At 38.1% G+C, this 21,519-nt stretch overlaps 2 protein-coding genes across 3 annotated transcripts; both read left to right on the forward strand.

The window, feature by feature from the left end:
- Positions 1 to 1,352: 1,352 nt before the first annotated feature.
- LOC119727364 (alpha-N-acetylneuraminide alpha-2,8-sialyltransferase-like) lies at positions 1,353 to 6,633 on the forward strand. The gene is made up of 7 exons (XM_038199232.1): positions 1,353 to 1,667; positions 2,048 to 2,209; positions 2,759 to 2,921; positions 3,296 to 3,411; positions 3,683 to 3,772; positions 4,431 to 4,684; positions 5,349 to 6,633. Exons 1-7 carry the CDS (start codon positions 1,486 to 1,488, stop codon positions 5,573 to 5,575), a joined length of 1,194 nt encoding a protein of 397 aa, XP_038055160.1. The 5' UTR covers positions 1,353 to 1,485; the 3' UTR covers positions 5,576 to 6,633.
- A 1,037-nt stretch (positions 6,634 to 7,670) lies between these two features.
- On the forward strand, positions 7,671 to 21,509 carry LOC119727537 (CMP-N-acetylneuraminate-poly-alpha-2,8-sialyltransferase-like). 2 transcript variants are annotated; one of them, XM_038199445.1, is made up of 8 exons: positions 7,671 to 8,132; positions 8,621 to 8,811; positions 11,412 to 11,522; positions 12,658 to 12,820; positions 15,678 to 15,793; positions 16,072 to 16,161; positions 16,647 to 16,894; positions 17,547 to 21,509. In XM_038199445.1, exons 2-8 carry the CDS (start codon positions 8,642 to 8,644, stop codon positions 17,774 to 17,776), a joined length of 1,128 nt encoding a protein of 375 aa, XP_038055373.1. In that variant the 5' UTR covers positions 7,671 to 8,132; positions 8,621 to 8,641; the 3' UTR covers positions 17,777 to 21,509. The 2 variants fall into 2 exon arrangements, with proteins under 2 accessions (XP_038055373.1, XP_038055374.1); XM_038199446.1 differs by lacking the exon at positions 7,671 to 8,132 and adding an exon at positions 8,239 to 8,256.
- The last annotated feature ends 10 nt before the right edge of the window (positions 21,510 to 21,519 follow it).

Consider the following 21,519-nt stretch of genomic DNA (forward strand, 5'->3'; position numbering starts at 1 on the left):
CAAAGTTGAAACGCTTCACGACCGAAAACCAGTTAATGTACAGCTCTGATTCTTGCCAGAGCACTTAACAACAGACAGTGAGTCGAGGCCTTGTTTCGCGGCCTTCACAAAATGATTCCATTGTTGATTGTAACGTGTTTTTAATGGCATCGCCAGTTACCATGGAAACCCACACGACAAAAGATCAACGACTAAAATGCGGTCGCTACGCAACTATATTAGGCTCAACGCCTGCGGATGTCTGTCGCATGTAGCTTTTATAATAATGCTGCCAAGACGGTGCTATTTTTTTTTATAATTCTCCGTTTCGGGAATGTCTTCAAACTACTTTGTTGTTAGGTAGACATACCGTTGTGTAATTGTTTTCCCCTATCCTTTATTTCCTAAATGATAATTTTATATAAAAGTCAAATATTAAGGGAAAATAATTAAATATATTAAATAAAAAAAATAGCCTAGGGAGAAAATGTATCAGGCAATCAGGGAGACAGAACAAAATATAGATTGTTACAGATGAATCTAAGACAAATGTTGCAAATGGATATAGGGCACACGTGACGACTGGGTCAATGAAAAACCTCAATCATTCATGCGTTAACACGTTGTTATATAGACGCATAACTACCATTGTCACGTGCATAAGAGCAAAATCAGCAGTCATGGTAGACAACACAGAGATGGTATTTGTGCAGTGAATATCAGTAAATATAGAAGTCGTACTACAAAGCAGAGGATTTAGGCTGAATGCTCGGACCAGTCTTTGGGGTGAGTGTAATAATCCTGGAGATAATTATATTTTGTCCATTTCTTTTCCTTCTCTTTTTTTCATTGGCATTAATATTTATATTATCTTGGAATTCTGACCCATTCAATTTTAATGTTTTCTCCTCAATAGTTTTGGAAATTTTATTTAAATGGCATAATTATCACAAATGGGAGTAGTATGCTGTTGTTAATCTATGGTAGGATTCGTTAATTTTAAGAGTGGTAGGCCTAAACATACAGCGTGATATAAGAAGCGTATGAGAGGGCCTACATTTCGGTCAAGAAATAAGCTTGAAGCAGGTCTCATAGGCTTGTTGTGCATTGTGAATACGGATCTTAATTTATCTTACTTAAATCAGAATTTTGAAATTACATATATAACGAGATGCAGAGATGTGTGGAATTAATTCTTCCGGAATGTAATCATGCCTTAGTGTCACACAAAGAAAAAACTCATTGTATAGCTTTTTCATTTTTTTCAGCCAAATTAATATTTACATGCTTTGCAAAAACAAAACGAACTGCGGTTAAGTTCCTAGCAATGTCCTCTGCGTGATAGTTTAGAAGGTATCCCGCGAAAACCCAAGCATTTGTGCTTATTAACATAGCCGTAATTCACTGTGATATATATTAACACCTGTAGAATGGTATAAAGACCGTTTTTGCACTTTTTTTGAGAGAGACTTCACTAATTGAAGTTTGTATTCATTTAGCAGGTGGATGTTGTCAACCATGCGCTTATTCCTCATCCTACGGTTGATGCGACTGCTCACCTGGTTTGGTCTAATAGCGATCATCTTAATGGTCACACGTGACGAGATTCCATCGCTACATAATGCTTTCATCTCCATGGTAACAACAAAAGAGGCTTTATCGCCATCGCAGAGGAGGTTTGCTGAAAGGTATTGCCATGACGATTGAATGACACAGTTTTCGAAAAGAAAAGAGTCCTTGCAATTTGTTTTCAACATTTGTAATGCGTCATCACAATCTCTCGATTGATTTTTTTTCTTCAGTTCTTATTGGTGTTCCTCTTAGCCGCATTCCTAATTTGGTGCTGTAAACTGTATTAATTTTATGATATAAAACTAGACTAAGTGCATTCGTTTCAATGCATTATGGGCTGCCATTTTGTATATTTTGTTTCTTTTGGTTGTCATTTTTGTTTATTTTGATTGATAAAGTAATGTCTTGTTACAATATTTTTCGTGCAAAAAGGACTTTAATATCAAGCCCATGATTTATCTGGTATCAAATTTTTAGACATCTGTTTAACTAACAGTTTACCTGCACCTGTGAATGTATCCTTGCCAACGACACCAGTACCTGTCATCGCCTCGATAGTCAGAACCTTCTCTTCTTTCCAAGATGAAGCTCTCTTCATTTACCAGAAGTACATTCTGTCCAACTGGAAGGCCCGTCCTGACCGAGTGCGGAGCTTTAGGTCTGTTTGCCATCAAGTTTCTCTTGAACTTTCTTTTCCTTTTGATTTGTTTGTAAACATTGAGCGCCATCTTGTATGGCAGAAACATTAACCGTGCATGGTTTGCAACAAACTTTGCCCCCAGTAGCACTCAGGCCTGTATCATATCATATATTTTTTTGTAGAGTCGGTTGGTTATACTCAATTTTGATTATTTTTTATAATTATTCGTGTGTTTTACAATACTTTCCCTCCATAGTTTGTCAACCCTTGGTTGGCAAGAAGCACGGCTGGTACATTGCAAAAGAGACATTAACCGTCCTGGGAATACGATAATGAAGCTGTAAGACACCAAACTACATTTCGAGTTGTAATTAACTCATCAGAAAGTCATCAACCCACCTGTTTCAGTGTAGGCCTATATTTATGTGGATAGCGCCCTCACCAGCGGAAATTACACATGCGATATCGTGTATACGTGTGATCAATTTTGTAATCAATAGAAAAAAATGCATCAACGCTAAGTGCATTAAAATCTCTTCCTCTTGACTTTCCTTTGTTTGAATGCAGAAGGGAAATTTTCCAGTCATCGGATTCTACCGCAATCGACCAGTTTGTCCTGACACAGCAGAACACCAATTCGTCCACACTCATGCCGTTTTACGACAAGAAATTAGGTTATCGGGGGCCTCTGTACAAACCCAAGCCAGAACTCCTCCAGTTTTTGCCAAAGGTTGGGGAAAATGTGTCAATAAACTAAAGTATATTAAAAAAAAAAAAAATAGTAACCACTGTAAATATTAGTAGGTGACCAATTGTCACTGATTTTGTCAGGGTTGAGTTCGCCCATGAAATCAGAAAGTGATAACTTACGGAAGATTTTGCATAAAAGATTATAGTCTCCATCAACAGAAGTAGTCTTTATTAATACCTTTTCTTCTAGGAAGATTGGCGGATGAAGAAGATTGTCAAATCGATTGTCTGCCTCCTCACCTTAATAATCATGCGCTCACAACATCCGTGCACTTTTCCTTAGTTTCCAGTTTTTCTCTTCATCACTGAAAGTATATATATAGTGAGATGTACTTTTGTTATTCCTATTCGCAGAATCCCATATTCCCCAAAGGAACTCTTCTTGACAAGTGCAGCGTGGTAGGAAACGGAGGCGTTCTTCTGCGCAGCGCTTGCGGAAAAGAAATTGACTCAGCGGATTACGTGCTAAGGTGAAGAGTAAACAAAGATTGAAATTCAATCATGGATCGTAAAAAAAGGATTGATACAATTATCCCTTCCTTAATATAATATACAAGTATCCTCGAATCATCTGCCGTGCATGTGATAAGGAATTTTCAAAGGTGATACAGCCAAACGCTTTCGGTATCTATTTACATAACATTTCAGTAGTATTAATAGCTGCTTTGGGTATTGTTTTGAGTATTTCTCTAATTTCCGGGTTTTTTAATTTCACTTTTGGTTTGTATAATGTGTTGACAGGTGTAACCTGGTGCCGATACGGACATTTGGAATCGACGCTGGATACAAAACAAATCTCACTACAATGAATCCAAGTATCATGAGTACAAGGTGAGCATTTTTATATAATTAAGTGTTTAATAACAAACTGAATTAAAATTAACACCAACGATGAATTGAAATTAAAAACAAAATTGCTTATTATAAGATGGAATTTTGCGTCGGGGTGATATCAATCAAATTAGGTTTTTGCCCTTCACCGACGTTTTTTTCCAACTTTCATTCGGGAGGTAACACACTGAGTATACAGTGTTTAAACGTCGGTTAAGGGCAAAAACCTAATTTGAAAATTGCTTATATTCAACACCAATAAGTGGTCACACATTTCAGGAGCAAAATACATAAACGGGAAACCTTTTTCTGAGTTCTGCAAGTATTTATTAGCAATTAAGATTTATTAGCAATTTCCACATAATAATGATACAGATTGATCAAGATTTAACAAGAAAAAACATTATTTTGATCTGAAAATTAAGAATTAAACATAGAGAATCCCCCATTCAGTAAAAAAAAAAACAGGGATAATGCAAAAAATCAAAAAAAATCTAGTCCATTGCGGTTTCATGGACGACTTGTTTTGCTGTGCTGCGGTGCAGCAGTTGAAAGATTTTGGGCATAATTATCGACGAGGTAATTCTACAATCATGTTCATTCCTTGCTCAATATTTATTATTTTGGCTTCTTTCTGATTTTTGTTCTATTCGTTCAGATACCATGGTTTTCATTTGTCCACGGATACCAAGCGGTTCGCCAAAGCCTTGAAAGAGTACAGTGGCCATCTGTTTATCCCCTGCATGATCAACGGAGGAGTCCTGAAAACCTGCACGTCCAGGCTCCTACCGGCGATACTCGAAGCTCAGAAAAAAGGAAGAAAATTTGCACAAGTAACGATCGGGAACCCCAAACACTTGCTGGGGATTATAAAGCTATGGAAGCATGCAGGAATCAATTACATGTCAACAGGTGTGACTTATTGGTTTTTTCTACGCCGGTAATTCAGGTCTTGTCTCTGCGGTCATTGGTACCTGACTAATTTTAACATGCCGCCATTTTGGATCCATGACATGACGACTGCGTGGTAGTGAAGTCAGTTACGGTTCCGGTTTGAAATGTCATGCAGCAAAATCAATGTCATCTAAATTCAATATCAGTATTAGTATATTTCAAATGAACCACAGAGGGAAACTGATAGGTGAATTATAACAATTGAAAAGTTGAAACAAGAAATTGACTGGAGCGGAGATTGAATCTGCGACCTCCGGAGTACCATTCCGGTGCGGATATCCGGAGGTCGAAGGTTCAAGCCCCGCTCCAGTCAATTTCATGGTAAACATTTTCCAAAATTTAATATTAGGTTTGAGTTTATATTGTATTCACTACAAAAACATACTGTTGAAACGTGTTGCTAGAAACTGACAATTGTATCGACAAAATATATGGAAAATTTTCGAAATATACTATTAAAACACCATATTTCAAAATATTTCAGAGAGCCAAACGGGAAATAATTAAGGAGAAATGTAGTGAGAAAGCGTGCAAAATCAAGTCGAAATTGACAGCACCACCCATCATTCACCATACACACACTGCCGACATGACGGAGATATATTTTTCTTTTCCATATCAGGGTTCTATCTTGCCCAGACGGCTCTAACCATGTGCAAAGAGGTGCACCTGTTCGGCTTCTGGTCCTTCAACAGGACTTTCTACCCCCTCCCCAAGACTCTCAAGTATCACTTCTTTGACCAGATGGCTCAGAGCAACTCCCACAAGTTCAACACCGAGTTCCAGATATTGTGGCAGCAGCACGCGGAGGGCATCTTGAAGATCCACTCGCAGGACTGCGAGGAGTGAGCTTTTGCTGGAGCAGCTCCCAGTCCTCTGATGAATGAGTCACGGACTGACTGAGTCACTGAGTGCAATAATGTCCTTAAACTGTCTAAACCTGAACAATATTATTGTATTAAGGTACACTTCAATTTATGGCCAAAGGCATGACTATATAGTGAAGCTGAGACTTTCAACCCGAGAAGTTCAAGTTTAGACATGATGGTTCGTACCTCCATATATAGACTATCCAAGACTGACCAACTGAAGCTGTGTAGCTGAGACCATGGAGGAACCTTCATCATGCTGAGACTAAGCATGCTGACCAGTTGTTAAACTCTCGTCAGCAAACATATTGTATATTTTGCAAATAATAATTGATAGGAGGGCAGATTTTTTTGTCAATTTTAAAATCATTTTCAAATTGCCACCTGTGATTACAAGCTGGTTTTTTTTCTTCAACTGGAATCGTTAATGTGCAAGAGGTTCAATTCGACAATAAATGACAGGGAGGATGCCTTTAAACGCGTCAGATGTAGTTTTTGCCCATTGGTTGCAATGTCATGCTGATACATGTATATCTGATATGTTTGCCTTTCATGTTTGAAGAATTCTAATGTTAATGAATTTCAACCCCCGGCCTCTCCGAGTCTCCTTTAGAATTATACCAATGATAATAGGCACCACAGGCTCAAGGCTCCTGTCGACTAGGGAAGTAATTACTGTCAATTTATTGTTTACTTCCTCATGCTAGAGCAGGCACAATAAGAGAAAATTAACTTCCTGCATCAGAATCTGACCGCGGCTACAGGACGTAGGCTAGGCGGAGCGCTGTGACATTAGACTCGTCTTCAAGTCGTTCATTGGTGAGATGTTGCGCTGCTCTGATGCTTGTACGGTACGTTGTACCATAATAAAATCATCATCCCAGGGTTCACCTTTTTTCAACCCTGACCCCAGCACGCGATCGTCGGAACCCAGTAGATAAGAAAGACCCCGGCATTAGACCCTTTTCCCCCATACAACTCCGTGCAGTTGGGGGCGCTGGGTTTTGTTTTCATCATCTGTATAGTGGGGTTGGATGATGGAATATTCCGTTAAAAAAAAAGAGAGAAAAGGGATCGATAATAAAAATGGATCAACGAAAACAAAATTCGGATGTGCAGCCAATTTTTAATTAGCTATCGTCCCACAAAATAAACACACCAGTCCTCTCATTGTTATCATAATAAGCGACTCCTGGAGTATTCTGTTCACTTCACGCTTAATAGACATATATAATGCTTCCACCATTTTACTCATGTTCCCTGTATCCAATAACAGTACTGAATGATAATGTTTTTTGTGCAAAAAGGAACCAGACTATTTTTCCTCCAGCCTCTCTGTGGTTACATTGATGTGAATGGGAAAACCAAATGGCTGCAATATGATAATGGTCCTCAGGCTTCCAACAGTGCGTTTGTGATAATATCATTATTATAGATGCTGTATTGTAGATATTCATGTACATGTAGTACTGTTATGCTAATGTACATCTGATCCATGCTTGACTGTCAGTCCGTCCGTCCAGTTATTTTGTGGTTTCTATTGATGATACACGCCGCGCATGTGTCATTAGTCAGCCAACGGCCTTGACTGACTGAGGACGAGGTAATCCCAAGTTGTTTGCCAATCTTAATTATTCAGTGATACTGCGACGGTCCGGTAAATATACGCACATCATTAAAACACGCCAGACTTTTTTTCGACCAAGAATTGATTCCAGGTTTGTAAGGTATAGCATTCATATGCAGTCATCACATCAATATTTTACGTCATTTTAGTTGATGAATTAATTTGGTACGGAATCATTATACACCGGGATTGTTCGTTTGGCACCGCGTCAACAAACAAGGGTGTTTTCCACTTGGACTTATGGCGTCAAAATCCCAAAATGTCTGGATTTCAAATTCAGTTTTCTTTTTCACACTGAGTGGTATTTGATCTATCCACCTCGGGCGATTATTTCTAAGAGTTTTTCACAGAAATTGAAGCCAACACAATGATTAAAGCATGAGCTCCATGGTTCAAAAGTGACTCATCCCGTAATGCAAAAGTTGGCACCGTTCGTCAGGTTTTTCCCGCTCGCGGGATGGTCGCAGCTGTATATCATGCATGTGCAGTTCCTCATGTGAAATTAATTTGATCTTAAATGGAAATACAGCAAGTTAACTTTTTTAAACATCTGTTAAACGAGGAGGAAGTAGAACAACTAAATTATTAAGACACATGGTAGCAACGAGAGGCTATTGTGCTGGAGTTGGGGCGGCGTCCTTGGGACGAACAATAAACTGCCTATGTCTTTGTTGACACATGGTATACTAATGCTGTACGACTGTCCAGCATATAGCGTGGGTCGTGAATTTGTGCTTTCACGCATGTCGGGTTCTACGCCTCTGTTGCCCTAGCACGTTGTAGGCTGGTGCCGTAACCGCGATTACCACACTACACATTCCCCGACTATGGAGAAGGATAATAGATGAGCCTACATGCATTTCGTTTGGAACTCAGCCGTTTTTTCCCTCGTAAAATCTGCTCTTTTTAGGTGAGTGGTGTAACCGAAACTATCTTCGGAATTTATTTTGAAAACACTTGGGGTTTGAGATTGATTTTCGTAACGAGATTGTGGGCCGGGATTCACATGTTAGACGTAGAATAATTTCACAAGGGTGTGTAATGGGAATTTTCACTGTCATGACTGTCAAAATGACATGTGAATAGCTTTGTCATGTACATGTGCAGACCAATCCTTCCAAAAACAACCATCGATCTGGCTATCTTTTTGACCATGTTTGATTTGTACATTGGTTTCCAAAACGTTTCACCTTCCCCCAGAAGGAGGAATATGCATGGCTCACAGTCACAATAATGAAATTTTAATGGCCATTGATCTTTTGTAAAGCACGCTGGTCGATATATACTGGCATGACTGGACGTGCACATGTCAGTGGTCAGCGTTCAAAGTTCAACCCGTAAGTTTGACGTCCACTCACTAGTAGACCGTTCTAACCGCCGTCCATTATTATCTTACAGGTGTCATTAAAAACAAACAAAATGCGGCAGTTTGTCAAGCTACGGATGCTGACCACTGCCATCCTAATTATGGTCATTTGGATGGTAGTCCTAAGAGGAGGTCCATCAGTATATAATGCGATCAGTTCGGCATTATCCCCAACAAGTGAAGATTGGACAGCATCGTTCAGAAGTGCTGCATTGTTTGGCAGGTACGTGTATGACACCTGTTTCTTTTAGTAATTTTGACATTACAACCATGGCTGCAAGCAATGCATCTAAACAGCAAGCATGTAGCATGTCTTTGTTTGTTTAATCTTGTTAACACTGGTTAAAATCAGATCGGTACATAATACTGTTTTCCACTGATGCCCATCACAGTGTACAAAAAAATAAACATTTCACCCTTGAACGCTACAACCAGACATATATAAAACATCAACAGCTGGTACTAAAATTACTATAAAATTTCATGTACATGTAATATGCTAAAATACATAGATAATACATGCATGGAAGACAATACGTAAAATGAACACCCAAGTGCAGATGCATACAAATAGTAGTTTTCCGAGCAAAGGCATAACCAAATGTTGCAATATCCTAGTTTAACAAACAGCCAAAAAAATAGGAAATGTGTGTAGGCCCTACATATAAGTAAAATCCATAGACCACATAAGTACAAAAGGTGATCCACAATCAAATAAACAGAGAAATCATGGATAACAACCGAGTGACTGAACTCCTGCAGAAATATGATGCGAAAAGAAAAAAACAGTGATGTAAACACACACCGTACAGACTGGGAACCATTAAAACTAAAATCACAATCCCAACCCACCCATAAAATTATGTAACCAATGCAACCCAAAACCAATTTCACACACACCCACTGTCAAAATATAATGGAGGAGATAAAATTGCAGTTTATACTTGGAATACTCTGCTTTAAAATACTTGATATCTGGCTGGCCTCTGACTAAAACTGGCAAGTCATTCCATAGTTTAGCACCTCTGTAACAAAACATGGTTTGACCCCTCTTAAGATTAGTATCAGCTGGAGTTTCCAATTAAACTATAGCCCTAGTATTATGAGGATGATTTGTGTGTTCAACCTGAGCAAGATAATTTGGAGAGAGATTTTAATACATTTATATATTACCAATATGGCTGCATGATATTCTCTGGAGGATAAATATTGGTTACCATTCTGTCTATATTCATTGCTGCCTCTTTGTATGAACAAAATGTGTTTCGCTATTTACATGTACATGTATTTAGGCTTGCAGTAGGGGTCATTACAGCACCAACAAGATCATTGAATTGTCAGCATGAAAAATGAAACCTTATAAGCTTAGAGCTCGAGCTACAGCTCCCCAAGGACGACATGTCTGGAAATGTAATTCTTGCTAAGTTTTATTGCATCGTGTTTAGAATATCAGGTGCACGTGTTTGCAATAACAGAGGCCTAATATAGTCAATTTTGTTTATTCAGATACCAGTAATATTCATGGAAAATAGTGACAGATGTCTCTTGTCATACACAAATCAAATAAAAGGTCTTTTACAGACAGTATGCACATCTAGAAATAGTTCCAGAATTGTCATCATGCTGTAATTTGTTAGCAAACATTGTAACTGAGCGAACATTAAAATCACCTTCACATTTCTTTGTCCAATTAAGTACATTTCTTTGTCCAATCAAGTACATTTCTTTGTCTCTTCGTCCAATCCAGTACCAGTACATTTCTTTGTCCAATCATATGCAGGATTAGGCAGCAGGTTCTAATATTATTAGCAGAATAATGCATGATTTTAGATACCATGTCAAAAATGGCGAAATAGCCTTGTAATTTACATAATTTGATTCAAACAAACATATTTTAAGGACGCAAACATTCATATGTATTGTAATACACCCGAGTTTGGAAGTCATTAAACAATAAATGCATGTGTAGTGGGGGGGTTTTCTCTCAGGGGCGTCTTATTTTTTCATGCGTGAAATGTTTTAATGAGGAAACTACTGCGCAGTTCTATGCATGCATGTACATTGTACATGTACAAGAAGGCATGTTATTATCTTCGAAGGACAGTATTATTCATTAGCACAGCCATCCCGTGTAGTACTTCGCGGTGTAATTCAGCCTCTATAAAGCTTAATCAATATGCATTATTGGCCGGTATGTTATAGTGCTGAATATTTTGCAGGATATTTTCCGGCCCGTAATCTTATTCAAGAAAAAATATATCATTACATTATGGGCAATTCCACGGTTACTCACGTTACATTTTTGATGTACTTTTGAGTTTCCTTGGGCTGTAACTACCTTACTGAAAAGGTTGATAACTGTTATCCCCAAGGAAGATAGAGTAGACCTAGACCTACCTAAGCACCAAAGGTGACCTCCAGAAAAATGTTTTATGTATGATAAACAAGACGTACAAAATCGGTTACTCACGTTACATTTTCGTAACGTGAGTAACCGATTGTGTGCGTCTTGTTTATCATACATAACACATTTAACCATGGGGATAACAGTTATTAAACCTTTTCAGTAAGGTAATTACAGCTCAAGGAAACTCAAAAGTACATCAAAAATGTAACGTGAGAAACCGTGGAATTGCCCTTAACATGCTCAGTTGATATATCGTTCTATCAGTGTCAGATGAATCAGTATTTGTTGGTTTATCACAGCAATACTAATATAGGATATCATATAGTGCTGATTTAGGAACAACACTCTATACTTTTATACACGATGATTTCCAAATTCCAGTGTTTACATTTGGTTGTTGTGTTTGTTTTTTTTAGGGCCAAATTCGTGCATACCTTCACCTCCGTCCAAGATGAAGTTCTGTTCATATATCAGAAATATATGCTGTCAGATTGGGGTCATCAACCAGATTTAGTGGAAGCTCATCGGTAAGTCGTTGTATTTTTTGATACATGACATATACATTGTAGTTTTAATTACACCGGCATCACAAACACTGTATTATCACAAAGCAGAGATGAAGCTGATTTGTAAATATAACCTAAGAGGCATTCGGTGTTTGAAATGTAACAACATCAACCACTTGCTTCCTTCAGAAAAAAAAATCTTGAATTAACATACCTAGCTCACTAATTTACAGCAGAATATTATTTTACTCACCAAAAGACTAAATAGTTAGGCCAGTAAACATCAGCGAAAGGGAATTTGATAGCGGTTTGGTAAAAACGGCTTGCACAAAATATTGATGGTTCTTGTAACTGTTACTGACAAATTTAAACTCATGTTATAAACATTTACTTGTTCAAGTTTGAAAAGGAAAATTCTCCTGTACATTTACATTGCTTCTCGGCACATTCATTGCTTGTGTCGCGCGGGATGTTGTATAATACAGAGGTCGTGGATCGAGCTGATCACATAATTGAGTCCAAGTCAATGATGCGTGTGTAAGCATGTACTGTACGTTGCACTCCAAACTGTCAATGTCATGGCATTATGTAGGGTAGCTGTGATTGATTGCGAAATCATGAGACCAGTGTGTAAATAGCGAAAGAATTGTGATTGTAAATGCAGTGGCAGTCATAACCTGTTACTCACAGTCGAGCTTATCAGGAACCCAGTTGAATATTAACCCCAGATCCAACATCGTAGAGAGCATCCGAGTGGTGCACTTGTCACCTACCGGTACACCTGTTATCTGTTGATAACATTATCTCCCGCCTATTGGCATAGCATCCTGTCCTTGAAAATGAAGTCCGTTCGAGTCATTTTGTCTATTTACATATTGCAGAGAGTCAGAGGTCAAGAGCTATCCGCGGCCATGTACTGATTAATAATTACTGATCAAATGGGATTATCAAGGGGGATGTTTGTAAAGTCAACTTGAAAACATAATTGACAATGCCTCAAGGTAACTCGGAGCTTAACAGACAGTCCCTCTTGATTTGTTTTTAAATTATATATGAGATTTGAAATGTTACCACCACTTGGGCCCTCGCCTAAAAAAGTTTCGTGGTAGAAATCGACAAAGATGTTAGTATATTAATCATATATGTGTTTTTACAGAGAGGAAGTTTTGCGTTCATCAGATTTCACCACAATAGATGATTTCACTTTACACCAGAAGAACACGAATTCAGCTACACGTCTTCCTTTCTATTCACCCTTCCTGGACGAGAGCTTGAGGACATACCATCCTCAACCAGAACTTCTCAACTATCTACCAAAGGTAATACTCGCTGATGTCCCTCTCTATCATTATCGTATACTTGATATTTCTCTCGCATACACACCAACAACAAAAATCCAGATTTGCAACATGTCTTTGGTTATTCAGACTATAATGCAGTTCAATCTAAATAAAAAAAGTTTTAGTGTTATTAAAATGATTGTCCCAAACTATACAATCGGCCTGCGCCTTTTTAAAGACCCTGTTCCAGTATTGTAACAAACTACAGTTATTTTCAACTAAATTTTTCCACAGATGACACTTCCTAACAAAATGTCAATGTAACTATTAGATGAAAATCTACAGGGAGCTACATGGTCCATAATTATTCCCGTGGTTTCAGTTTATTACTTGGGGGGGGGGGGGGACCGGGGGAGGGGGGTTGCTTACTTTTCTAACAAACCTCCTAAGAGACTATTCATTTCTGGGACTACAGTTCATAGCTTGGGATTTAATTTTTAATGCAGTTACTCTTCCAATACCAATTTTCCCAGAGATGACACTTCCAAACAAAATTTTCAATTTGACTATTACAGGATAATCTACCAGATTCTGGGCTTATAGTTTCTTTTTTTGTATCCCCTGCACTTGCATTTCCATAGAGGTTACTGTATTTTCAACCCATTTACCCCTTGACATAACTCTTCCCCACATTTTAAACTCAAACACAAATACGCCCTACCCGATCATGATGAGGTACATCAGCTTGTAACTGCACAACCCGGAAATATCTATGCTTTGAAAATAAAATAATTCAAAGGCCTTATTAATAGTTTTGCGCAAGACCTCGTTGAATTGTGTACATTTTAAAATTGCCCCTCGATTAAACTGAGGCTTATTGTTTAACGATTGCACCCGCGTTTTCGACCTTAAAAGGTATTTCTGTAAATGAAATTCCAAACATAACCTTCGCATTTGGAAATTCCCCAAGGGAGTATACTTTTGTTATGGCAGTCCTTTTTCTTTTGTTCGACGTTGACCTTTAACTCGAAGTTATGAGTACTATATGATGGTTCGTTGAATTAACAAAAACCTTCAACTGGGAAGAAAGGGAAACCACCGCAGCGTCCTATGCTTTTAGTGACTAGCTATGAACATAAATACATGTACATGTTTTTATTATTTATCTTTCACTTTCTCTTCTACGTGTTCCTTTATTGTGCTGATTTTCTTGGGTGAATATTTCCTTCAACAAATCACCCCTATAAATCGTTTACGTTTAGAAAGCTCGTCACTTCAAAACAACCGTTGGGCAATTTTTCGGGGAAAGTGATCTTCGGTCACCATTCTGCACTCACTTACATGTACATTTCTAATGACGTTGAATAACATTTTGTATCAATTATAAATGATAACACATATTTTAAAAGGTCTGTGCTAAATCATTCTTGTTGTGATCAAAATCCAAGTCAGTGTGGCTTCATTCTCTCTCATGGGCGTCGCCAGGATTTTTTCTAGAGGGGGGCAAAAAAAATTTAGCCAAAAAATTCTTGTATTTCTCAACACATTCTCGATTTATCAGTTTTAGAGGGGGGCAGGGACATTTTGGGCCCCCCCCCCAACTCATTAAATTTACACATGCCTTCGCGCCTCTTTTTCTTTCTTTCTTTTCTTTTTTTTTCTTCCTTTTTTTTTTTTTTTTTTTTTTTTTGCTTTTCCAGGGGGGGGGGCAAGTGCCCCTGCTTGCCCCCCCCCCTCACGACGCCCATGTTCTCTCTTCTAATTTTTTTCCATTTTTTTTTGAACAAAATGCAAACATATTCTTCGATTTTGTTGAACAAAATGCAAATATATACTTCGATTTTGTTGAACAAAATGCAAATATATTCTTCGACCTGCCCTGACCTACAAAGCGTCGACAGTTGGACTGTGTCGTGCACTCATGGCTTCTCTGTCCTCCTATATATGCATGGAGGAAACACCTGTATGACTCACTGTCCCCAATGCCGTAAAACATAATTTGTCGTAAAGAGACAATATATTTTTGGAATTATCAAGGAAGACAAGCCTTCCTATTGCAACTTTGCCGTGGGATAGAAATCTCTAGTCTTCTGTAGATTCACTGGTCGTTTCGTATGTCGGTCACAGGAAGACACACAGATTGATAAACCATGGAGTAACCAAATATAGCCTGTGGGTGTGAAGAGGAAAAAGCAAGGAAGTATCCTTGCAGAGAAATCTGGTTACGTTTACCGGATATGCATATTGTAATGACTCTGTTAAACGTTACATGTACGCCACGAGGCTTTTATGTGGCCTTTCATGTGTGATTTGTGGCACCAATTGGAAATGAAAGGCAAACGTTGGCTTTATTTCTTTCCCGCTAAACTCTGATACGTTTGTAATGTACTTGTTAGGTATAATTCTTCCCATAGCAAAAACACAAGGGAGGAAAGGTGAAGTGTTTGTCAGCAGTATTTAAGTAACTGATGTGAAAGTATAGATGGCGCTGTTTAGTCTAGCCACGGGAACCAGTGGCCGAAGGAGTGCAGATTCGCGTGAATCGGGTGGAGTACTCAACGAAAAAAAAACACCGCATGAGTGTGAGCTATGTATTTACGCCAAAGGAGTGATTATGCACGGAGTCCAGACATGACCTCCCTGTGACCTCCCCTATGAACTTTTGCAACAAATCGAATTTCCTGCGCAGTATCAGCTGGAGCTATCTAGAACCGGTGCGCCTTGTGAGGGCGTCTTTGCCCACGCTCCTCAAGTAATAAAACTTAAAGCGAGAGTATGGTTAACTCCAATTACCACAGACTGTAATCACACGATTGCTTCTTCTTCCCACCTGAATATATTACCCTTTAATTTAACCACATTTCTTCTTCTTTTTTCTCTTGCCACTAAATTACAGAAGCCGTTTCATCACAAAGACACTTTGTTTAAAACGTGCAGCGTCGTAGGGAATGGAGGGTTACTATTGGACAGTGGCTGTGGAAAAGAAATAGATAAATCAGATTATATACTCAGGTATGTGACTGGGGATTTCCGGATTCTGTTGTTTTTTGTTTCACTGTTTGATTTCAAGTCTGACAAATAAACATTCATGCTAATAACGTTGGCTATTTTCAAAGCAACAAGCCAAGCACTCTGCCATACGAAAACGCTAATAATTTTACATGTACCGGTATACATTTTATGGAAGACCTGAAAAGCTATTCAAGATAAACTAAAATGTTGAAATATCACCAATAATTTTGTTGGATTGATGTTTTTATTAATGAATCAATTAATTGGCTTTGAAACAGGTGCAATATGGTTCCCGTCAAGAAGTTTGCATTCGATGCTGGAGTCAAGACAAATTTTACCACTATGAATCCAAGTATAATTGCTACAAGGTGAGAGTTCAAGCCTACATTTTGGTATATTGTTATGAGTTTACAACACGAGTCAGTTTATGGATGAACTCTTACTGGATATCTTCTCTAATCTTTGTCCTTTTGTGAAATTATGATAAAAATTTCCTTTTTTATACACACCAGTGTTTGTGATCCCACATTATGCAGAAACTTCTCTTTAATGTTACCTCTGTTTCTCGATTCGTCGTCATTGCTACCTAACTTTGATTTTAATATTTCTGAATAATTTGGTAAATCTTTCTTGACTTAAAAAGAGCATTCTATCTTCCTATCATATTCTCAACTTTTGTGAGTCTTTCTCAACTTTCTTGATTCTAAAAGGAATTTCTTTCTACCGTCCCTGACTCGATCTGGAATGTTGAATTTTACCTTGATTCTGATTTTCCCCCTCCCAATACTGGGAGCGGCTTCTTTCATTTCCAGAAACTGAACTACCTAGTTGTTTGTCTTCTCTACTGTTTTAGGTACAACACATTTGCGACGGACGATGATGTATTAGCATTCCTGAAAGACTTGGAAGAGTTTAACGGCCAGCTGTTTTTACCTTGCATGTTTGATCCGAAGATTTTGAAACTGTGCACGTCCAAAATCTTACCGGCTCTCAATCAGGGTCTGCGGGGAGACAGCTTAAAATATACCGTCGGAAATCCTAACCATTTATTAGGAATTATGAAGACGTGGAATCCCGCAGGAATACACTTCATGTCATCGGGTAAGTCAACGCAACACTAGTGCCAGTTCTTGTTTTAAGTGAAGCTTAGTTGATATTGTACAACAATCATGGTGCAGAAAAAGTAATGGTATGTTATATGATCTACCTCGTCAGTTCTATTTGCTGAAATATCACTGACATTAAGCGACCAATTGGAGGAAGCTGTACTCTCCTAAATGCTTCAACTTCTGGCGAGCCTTTTTCAGTTCCAATTGATAACATTTGTCAGCCCTTCTCTAATCTCACGCTTTATGCCCTTATTATCTATCTGAGTGCATCTCTTCGAGTTCTCCCCAACATCCATAACATACACTCCTTTCATTATCTCCTTCACTCAAAATGACATTTTTCCACATTATAGAACAGCGAGGGTCCTTTGCCCATCCGTTATAGGGATTAAAACACTCAACAACTTAATAAAACGGTGTGGCTCAAAAGGGATTCCGTTTTTCTTTTAGTTGATCGACGCATGTTTTGGAAACCAGTGTTCCTAAGTCGCCAAGTTGATCATTGAAGATAAATTTCTTTGATTAGTTCCAGACAAACTGAGCTCGATCCTTTCTTCTCCCTGTCCCTCCCTTCGTCCCGTCCCGTCTTCATCCCTTCAAGAAACTAATGAGACCTGTTTCATTTGTTTGCCTCCTCATCTCAGGGTTCTATCTTGCCCAGACGGCCCTCACCATGTGCAAGGAGGTGCGCCTCTTCGGCTTCTGGCCCTTCCCCAAGACTGTCTACCCCATCCCAAGAACTTTAAAGAATCACTTCTTCGATGATAGGAAACAAACCAATGCCCACAAGTTCAGCAACGAATTTCAGATACTATGGCAGCTGCACAAGGAAGGAATCCTCAAGCTCCATACACGCGACTGCGAACGGGACTGATGATGATGATGAAGATAAAGAAGATGATGATGATTTTCACAGGTGTCCGTCATCTACTGTTGATTCCATGCATGTGTGGAACGCCGATGCCAAAAGGCTGATGTTTTTACCCAGGAAAGTTTATGTATTTTCTTTAAGTCTCAAGCAACTGTGAGGCTAATGCTTGGGAAGTTAGTTTGAAATGTAAGAATAATAAGTGACTCGTGTGCTGAGCTTATACAAAAGCAACTCAAGAAATTGTCTTGCGTTTCGTCGAGTCAGTATTCCGACATTGAGGTAAGCAAGCGCAATCGCAAAGCACTCGTTGACTGCTTCGATATCGCATTGGTAAGGGAGACAAACATCCCTACTTTAATTTAATTCATTGAGCAGTTCAAGATCTTACAGATCGTTCGAAAGCACTGAAACCTCTTAATTTTTTAACAACATTTTGAATGTCGAAGTTCTGTTCCTTTTTATTTTTGATACTATAAGAGGGAGAACGGTATAGGTGTTTTGAAAGAACCACAATTTATCATTACAAATCCTAACCTAAAGTATTAATATATGTATCGCGCATCTACAGTATTATATTTGAGAGACTTTGTTTGTCTGAAAGAGTGCTGTTCGTGCGGCTAATAGTTTTTAAAAAAAATAGGGAAAAAAATTAATGGGACTTCAGGGCCGTCGTGAATCTAAGCTATAACTATGATTCTCTCTGTTCTAGTAATTAACATTCCACTATAGGTCGACAATCAACTTGGAACGAGGCTCAACAAATTGCCGTGGTTTATTGGAACACGTATTTTGACAGACTTTGATCTTAGGGAAATATTTCATCGGTATTCCATTTTTTTTTTAAAGAGAGGCACCGAACGTAAGGTATCGGGCCAATGCAGGGATCATCCTGATGATTTGGCAGACTGCACGATAACAAGTTCGCCATCGATAATTGCTTCAACATGTGGATTTCTTTCACCGTCCATGTTCTCCCACCAGCTTTGAAAATGCAAGTGTGATGTGTAAATCTCCCATGTCTCTTGCCGGATTACCAGAGATTCTTAACCCAGAATCGGCAATTTTTTTTATAATGTATAGTTGACATTTGCTCTTATTCTAAACATTCAACCAGTAACTTCTAGAATGAGGTATTTACATGTAGTTCATACAAGGGTTAGTATGTTCAATAAGTGAGAGGTTTGCGGTATGGTCAGTATGTTTTTCTACTTGGATAAACTTATTTCTATTCTAACACTGGAGACTGAGGCTTTCTTATTGTTCGGAACCATGGGTATTTTCGCGTGCTGAAGTAAATGAGTCTTGAAATAATTATTTTCTTTGAAAAAGAGACCTATGATACGAACTGTACGAGGGCAACATGTTTTCCATGTAAATGTGCATGTATATCGATGTTGTATATAACACATACATGTACTGATGTTTTGAAGAATGCAATTTTTCAAACTTCAACAACATATTTATTTTGGGATTATACTTTGTTCATTGAGAGGACATTAAGGTACAGGGCGAGTCAAAAAGAGCGAAACCCAAATGTCGGGACTATTTTTTTAGTGACGTTCTGCATGTAGCACTTCAAAAATCTAAGATGTGAAAGCCCAATGCATAAGCTTTCTTTTAGTACAAGAATCATTCAAATCACTCAAGTACTTTTCAAGTTACTGAATGTTGTGATTGGTTTTCGTTTTGCAGAAAGAACAGTTACCTTTTTGTGATCCGTGGACAGACCTTTAAAACGGTGGTTGTGTTTAAAATTTTGTAACTTAAAAATTACATGAGTGGTTTGAATGATTCTTGTACTAACAGAAAGCTTATGAATGGGCCTTTCATATCCTAGATTTTTGGAAGTGCAACATGCAGAACTTCACTAAAACTATAGTCCCGACATTTGGGTTTCGGGTTTTTTTTTACTCACCCTGTACCCTAGTTTGTTCTAGCTCCGTGGACATGAAGGGCTAAGAGAGGCTGATGAAATAGGTTATTAAAATAAAGATGTAGAAATTAGCATTTGTAAAATGAATGCGAGACTTTGAACTAAGTAATACAGATTGAAAGGTCACAAGAAGTCAGTGGGAATATTTGTAAGTATAAATTGATATGTCATAGTTCTTCATATTGTATGCCTAATAAGATTAAACTGAAATGTTGCCTTGTGAGGGATGTGACCAATGTGTGATATAAGCGCGTATAGGTTAGGTTGCGTCACAAAAACCGAAAATGGTCACAATGACGTTTAATTCTGAACGGTGTATTGTGTCACAGACACCTAGAAATGATAAGTGTGTGTTTGAATTCCCAAATTAACTTTCTCCGTCAGTATATGCCCGTTTGACCAGCACCTTTATCATTCGAATCTTAGAGGTATTCGATAGCACAGGTTCAGTATCAAAATGTGTCTACACAAAACCGAAGTTGGTCGCAAACGCGCGGCCAATGATGACGTTTTGAAACGGCTGATATAGTTGTCAAATGTTATACTCGATAGTTGTTGGTAAGTATCATCAATGTTGAAAGCGTTGTCAGAACCACTTTTATTGTACTTCTGGATTTAACATTAACATTTGTGTATTGATGAGGACTTTGTCCCATACTTAAAAGTTATGCAAAGATCAAATGTGAAAATCCACAGGTGTGTGATTGCTTAACTTAAGTAACTATTATTTATAATGTACTTCACAATTCATCATTCCCATAAAAAAAATTAACAGAAATACACATGTTAATTCGTACCATAACTTATTTATTATGTGATCAGCAGAGAGGTTTATGGAAATTGGGTCCTTTATCCTGCAAAAAAAGGAACTTGGAAATATGTAATTCGTCCTTTTTTTACTCGGTTGCACAGACCCGATATATCTGGAATTCGTGTGCTGTGCCAAGTGCTTGGTGAAATTGTGAAGTTCAAGGTTATATCGAAGCTTTGAAAGTGTCTGGTGGGTTTTTTATCATGTTTTTAGAATGTTTAAATTGTAAGCAGCTTCAGGCGAGATGGGATTTTGCATTCAGAACGTCGCAATTCACATTATCTTCCAAATCCCAATCTATAGGATTAACTCGCAACAATCCGAAGTCATATCACATATCTGATATGAGGATTTGATTTGGGATTTGATACGAGCTAATCCTTGATGTAAATTCACTCGAGTTGGTTTGGGGGACTAGTGTGTAATTTGTAATATCTGTTGTTGGAATTCACATCCTATAACAACCCCGTAAGGTTTTGAATGCAAAACCACATCACGCCCATTTGTATATATAGTCAGTGAGATTGCCAAGAGGACTTTCAAATCTTGCCAGTGTGTTATTGACCGTTTAGTAAATTACCCATACAGGCCTGTAGCCCTAATTCCTAACCCCTTATTGGACATGAGTCAGTTGTAAGGTTAACTGTCTGTTCATAATTGTAATACCAATTAGATAATACAGTAGGAAAAAGTCCACTTTCGGAGAAAAGACTCACCCTCACACCAGGCTGCTTGGCTACAGGCCTGTCGTACTTTTTGGACGAGTTGCGTCAAATTTTATGAAGTAGTTCTTAGGAAAAAAATAGTCTTCTAACGGCTGACCAGACATGATGTTGTATGTTTGGTTATAGACTGGTTAGTATTTATGATAAGGTGCATGCATTTTTTAAGTTAAAAACTTTTTAAAAGGATTTTGAGTATAACTTATAATTAGAGGTTGCCGCTTGTGTTTATGGTTTTTGTATGAATTAAAGTGATAATATTTGGAACAAAAAAATATGT

The sequence above is a fragment of the Patiria miniata genome, unplaced genomic scaffold (assembly GCF_015706575.1).
Source record: "Patiria miniata isolate m_02_andy unplaced genomic scaffold, ASM1570657v1 HiC_scaffold_20, whole genome shotgun sequence".
NCBI classification, from domain to species: domain Eukaryota; kingdom Metazoa; phylum Echinodermata; class Asteroidea; order Valvatida; family Asterinidae; genus Patiria; species Patiria miniata.

What these genes read in the sequence shown, in the direction of transcription:
- LOC119727364 (XM_038199232.1), top strand. Translation starts at nt 1,486, where the DNA reads ATGTTGTCAACCATGCGCTTATTCCTCATCCTACGGTTGATGCGACTG. An exon ending in GACCGAGTGCGGAGCTTTAG is followed by an intron (nt 2,210 to 2,758) that starts GTCTGTTTGCCA and finishes GTTTGAATGCAG; the next exon opens with AAGGGAAATTTTCCAGTCAT. An exon ending in TCCTCCAGTTTTTGCCAAAG is followed by an intron (nt 2,922 to 3,295) that starts GTTGGGGAAAAT and finishes TCCTATTCGCAG; the next exon opens with AATCCCATATTCCCCAAAGG.
- LOC119727537 (XM_038199445.1), top strand. Translation starts at nt 8,642, where the DNA reads ATGCGGCAGTTTGTCAAGCTACGGATGCTGACCACTGCCATCCTAATT. An exon ending in AGTGCTGCATTGTTTGGCAG is followed by an intron (nt 8,812 to 11,411) that starts GTACGTGTATGA and finishes TGTTTTTTTTAG; the next exon opens with GGCCAAATTCGTGCATACCT. An exon ending in TTCTCAACTATCTACCAAAG is followed by an intron (nt 12,821 to 15,677) that starts GTAATACTCGCT and finishes ACTAAATTACAG; the next exon opens with AAGCCGTTTCATCACAAAGA.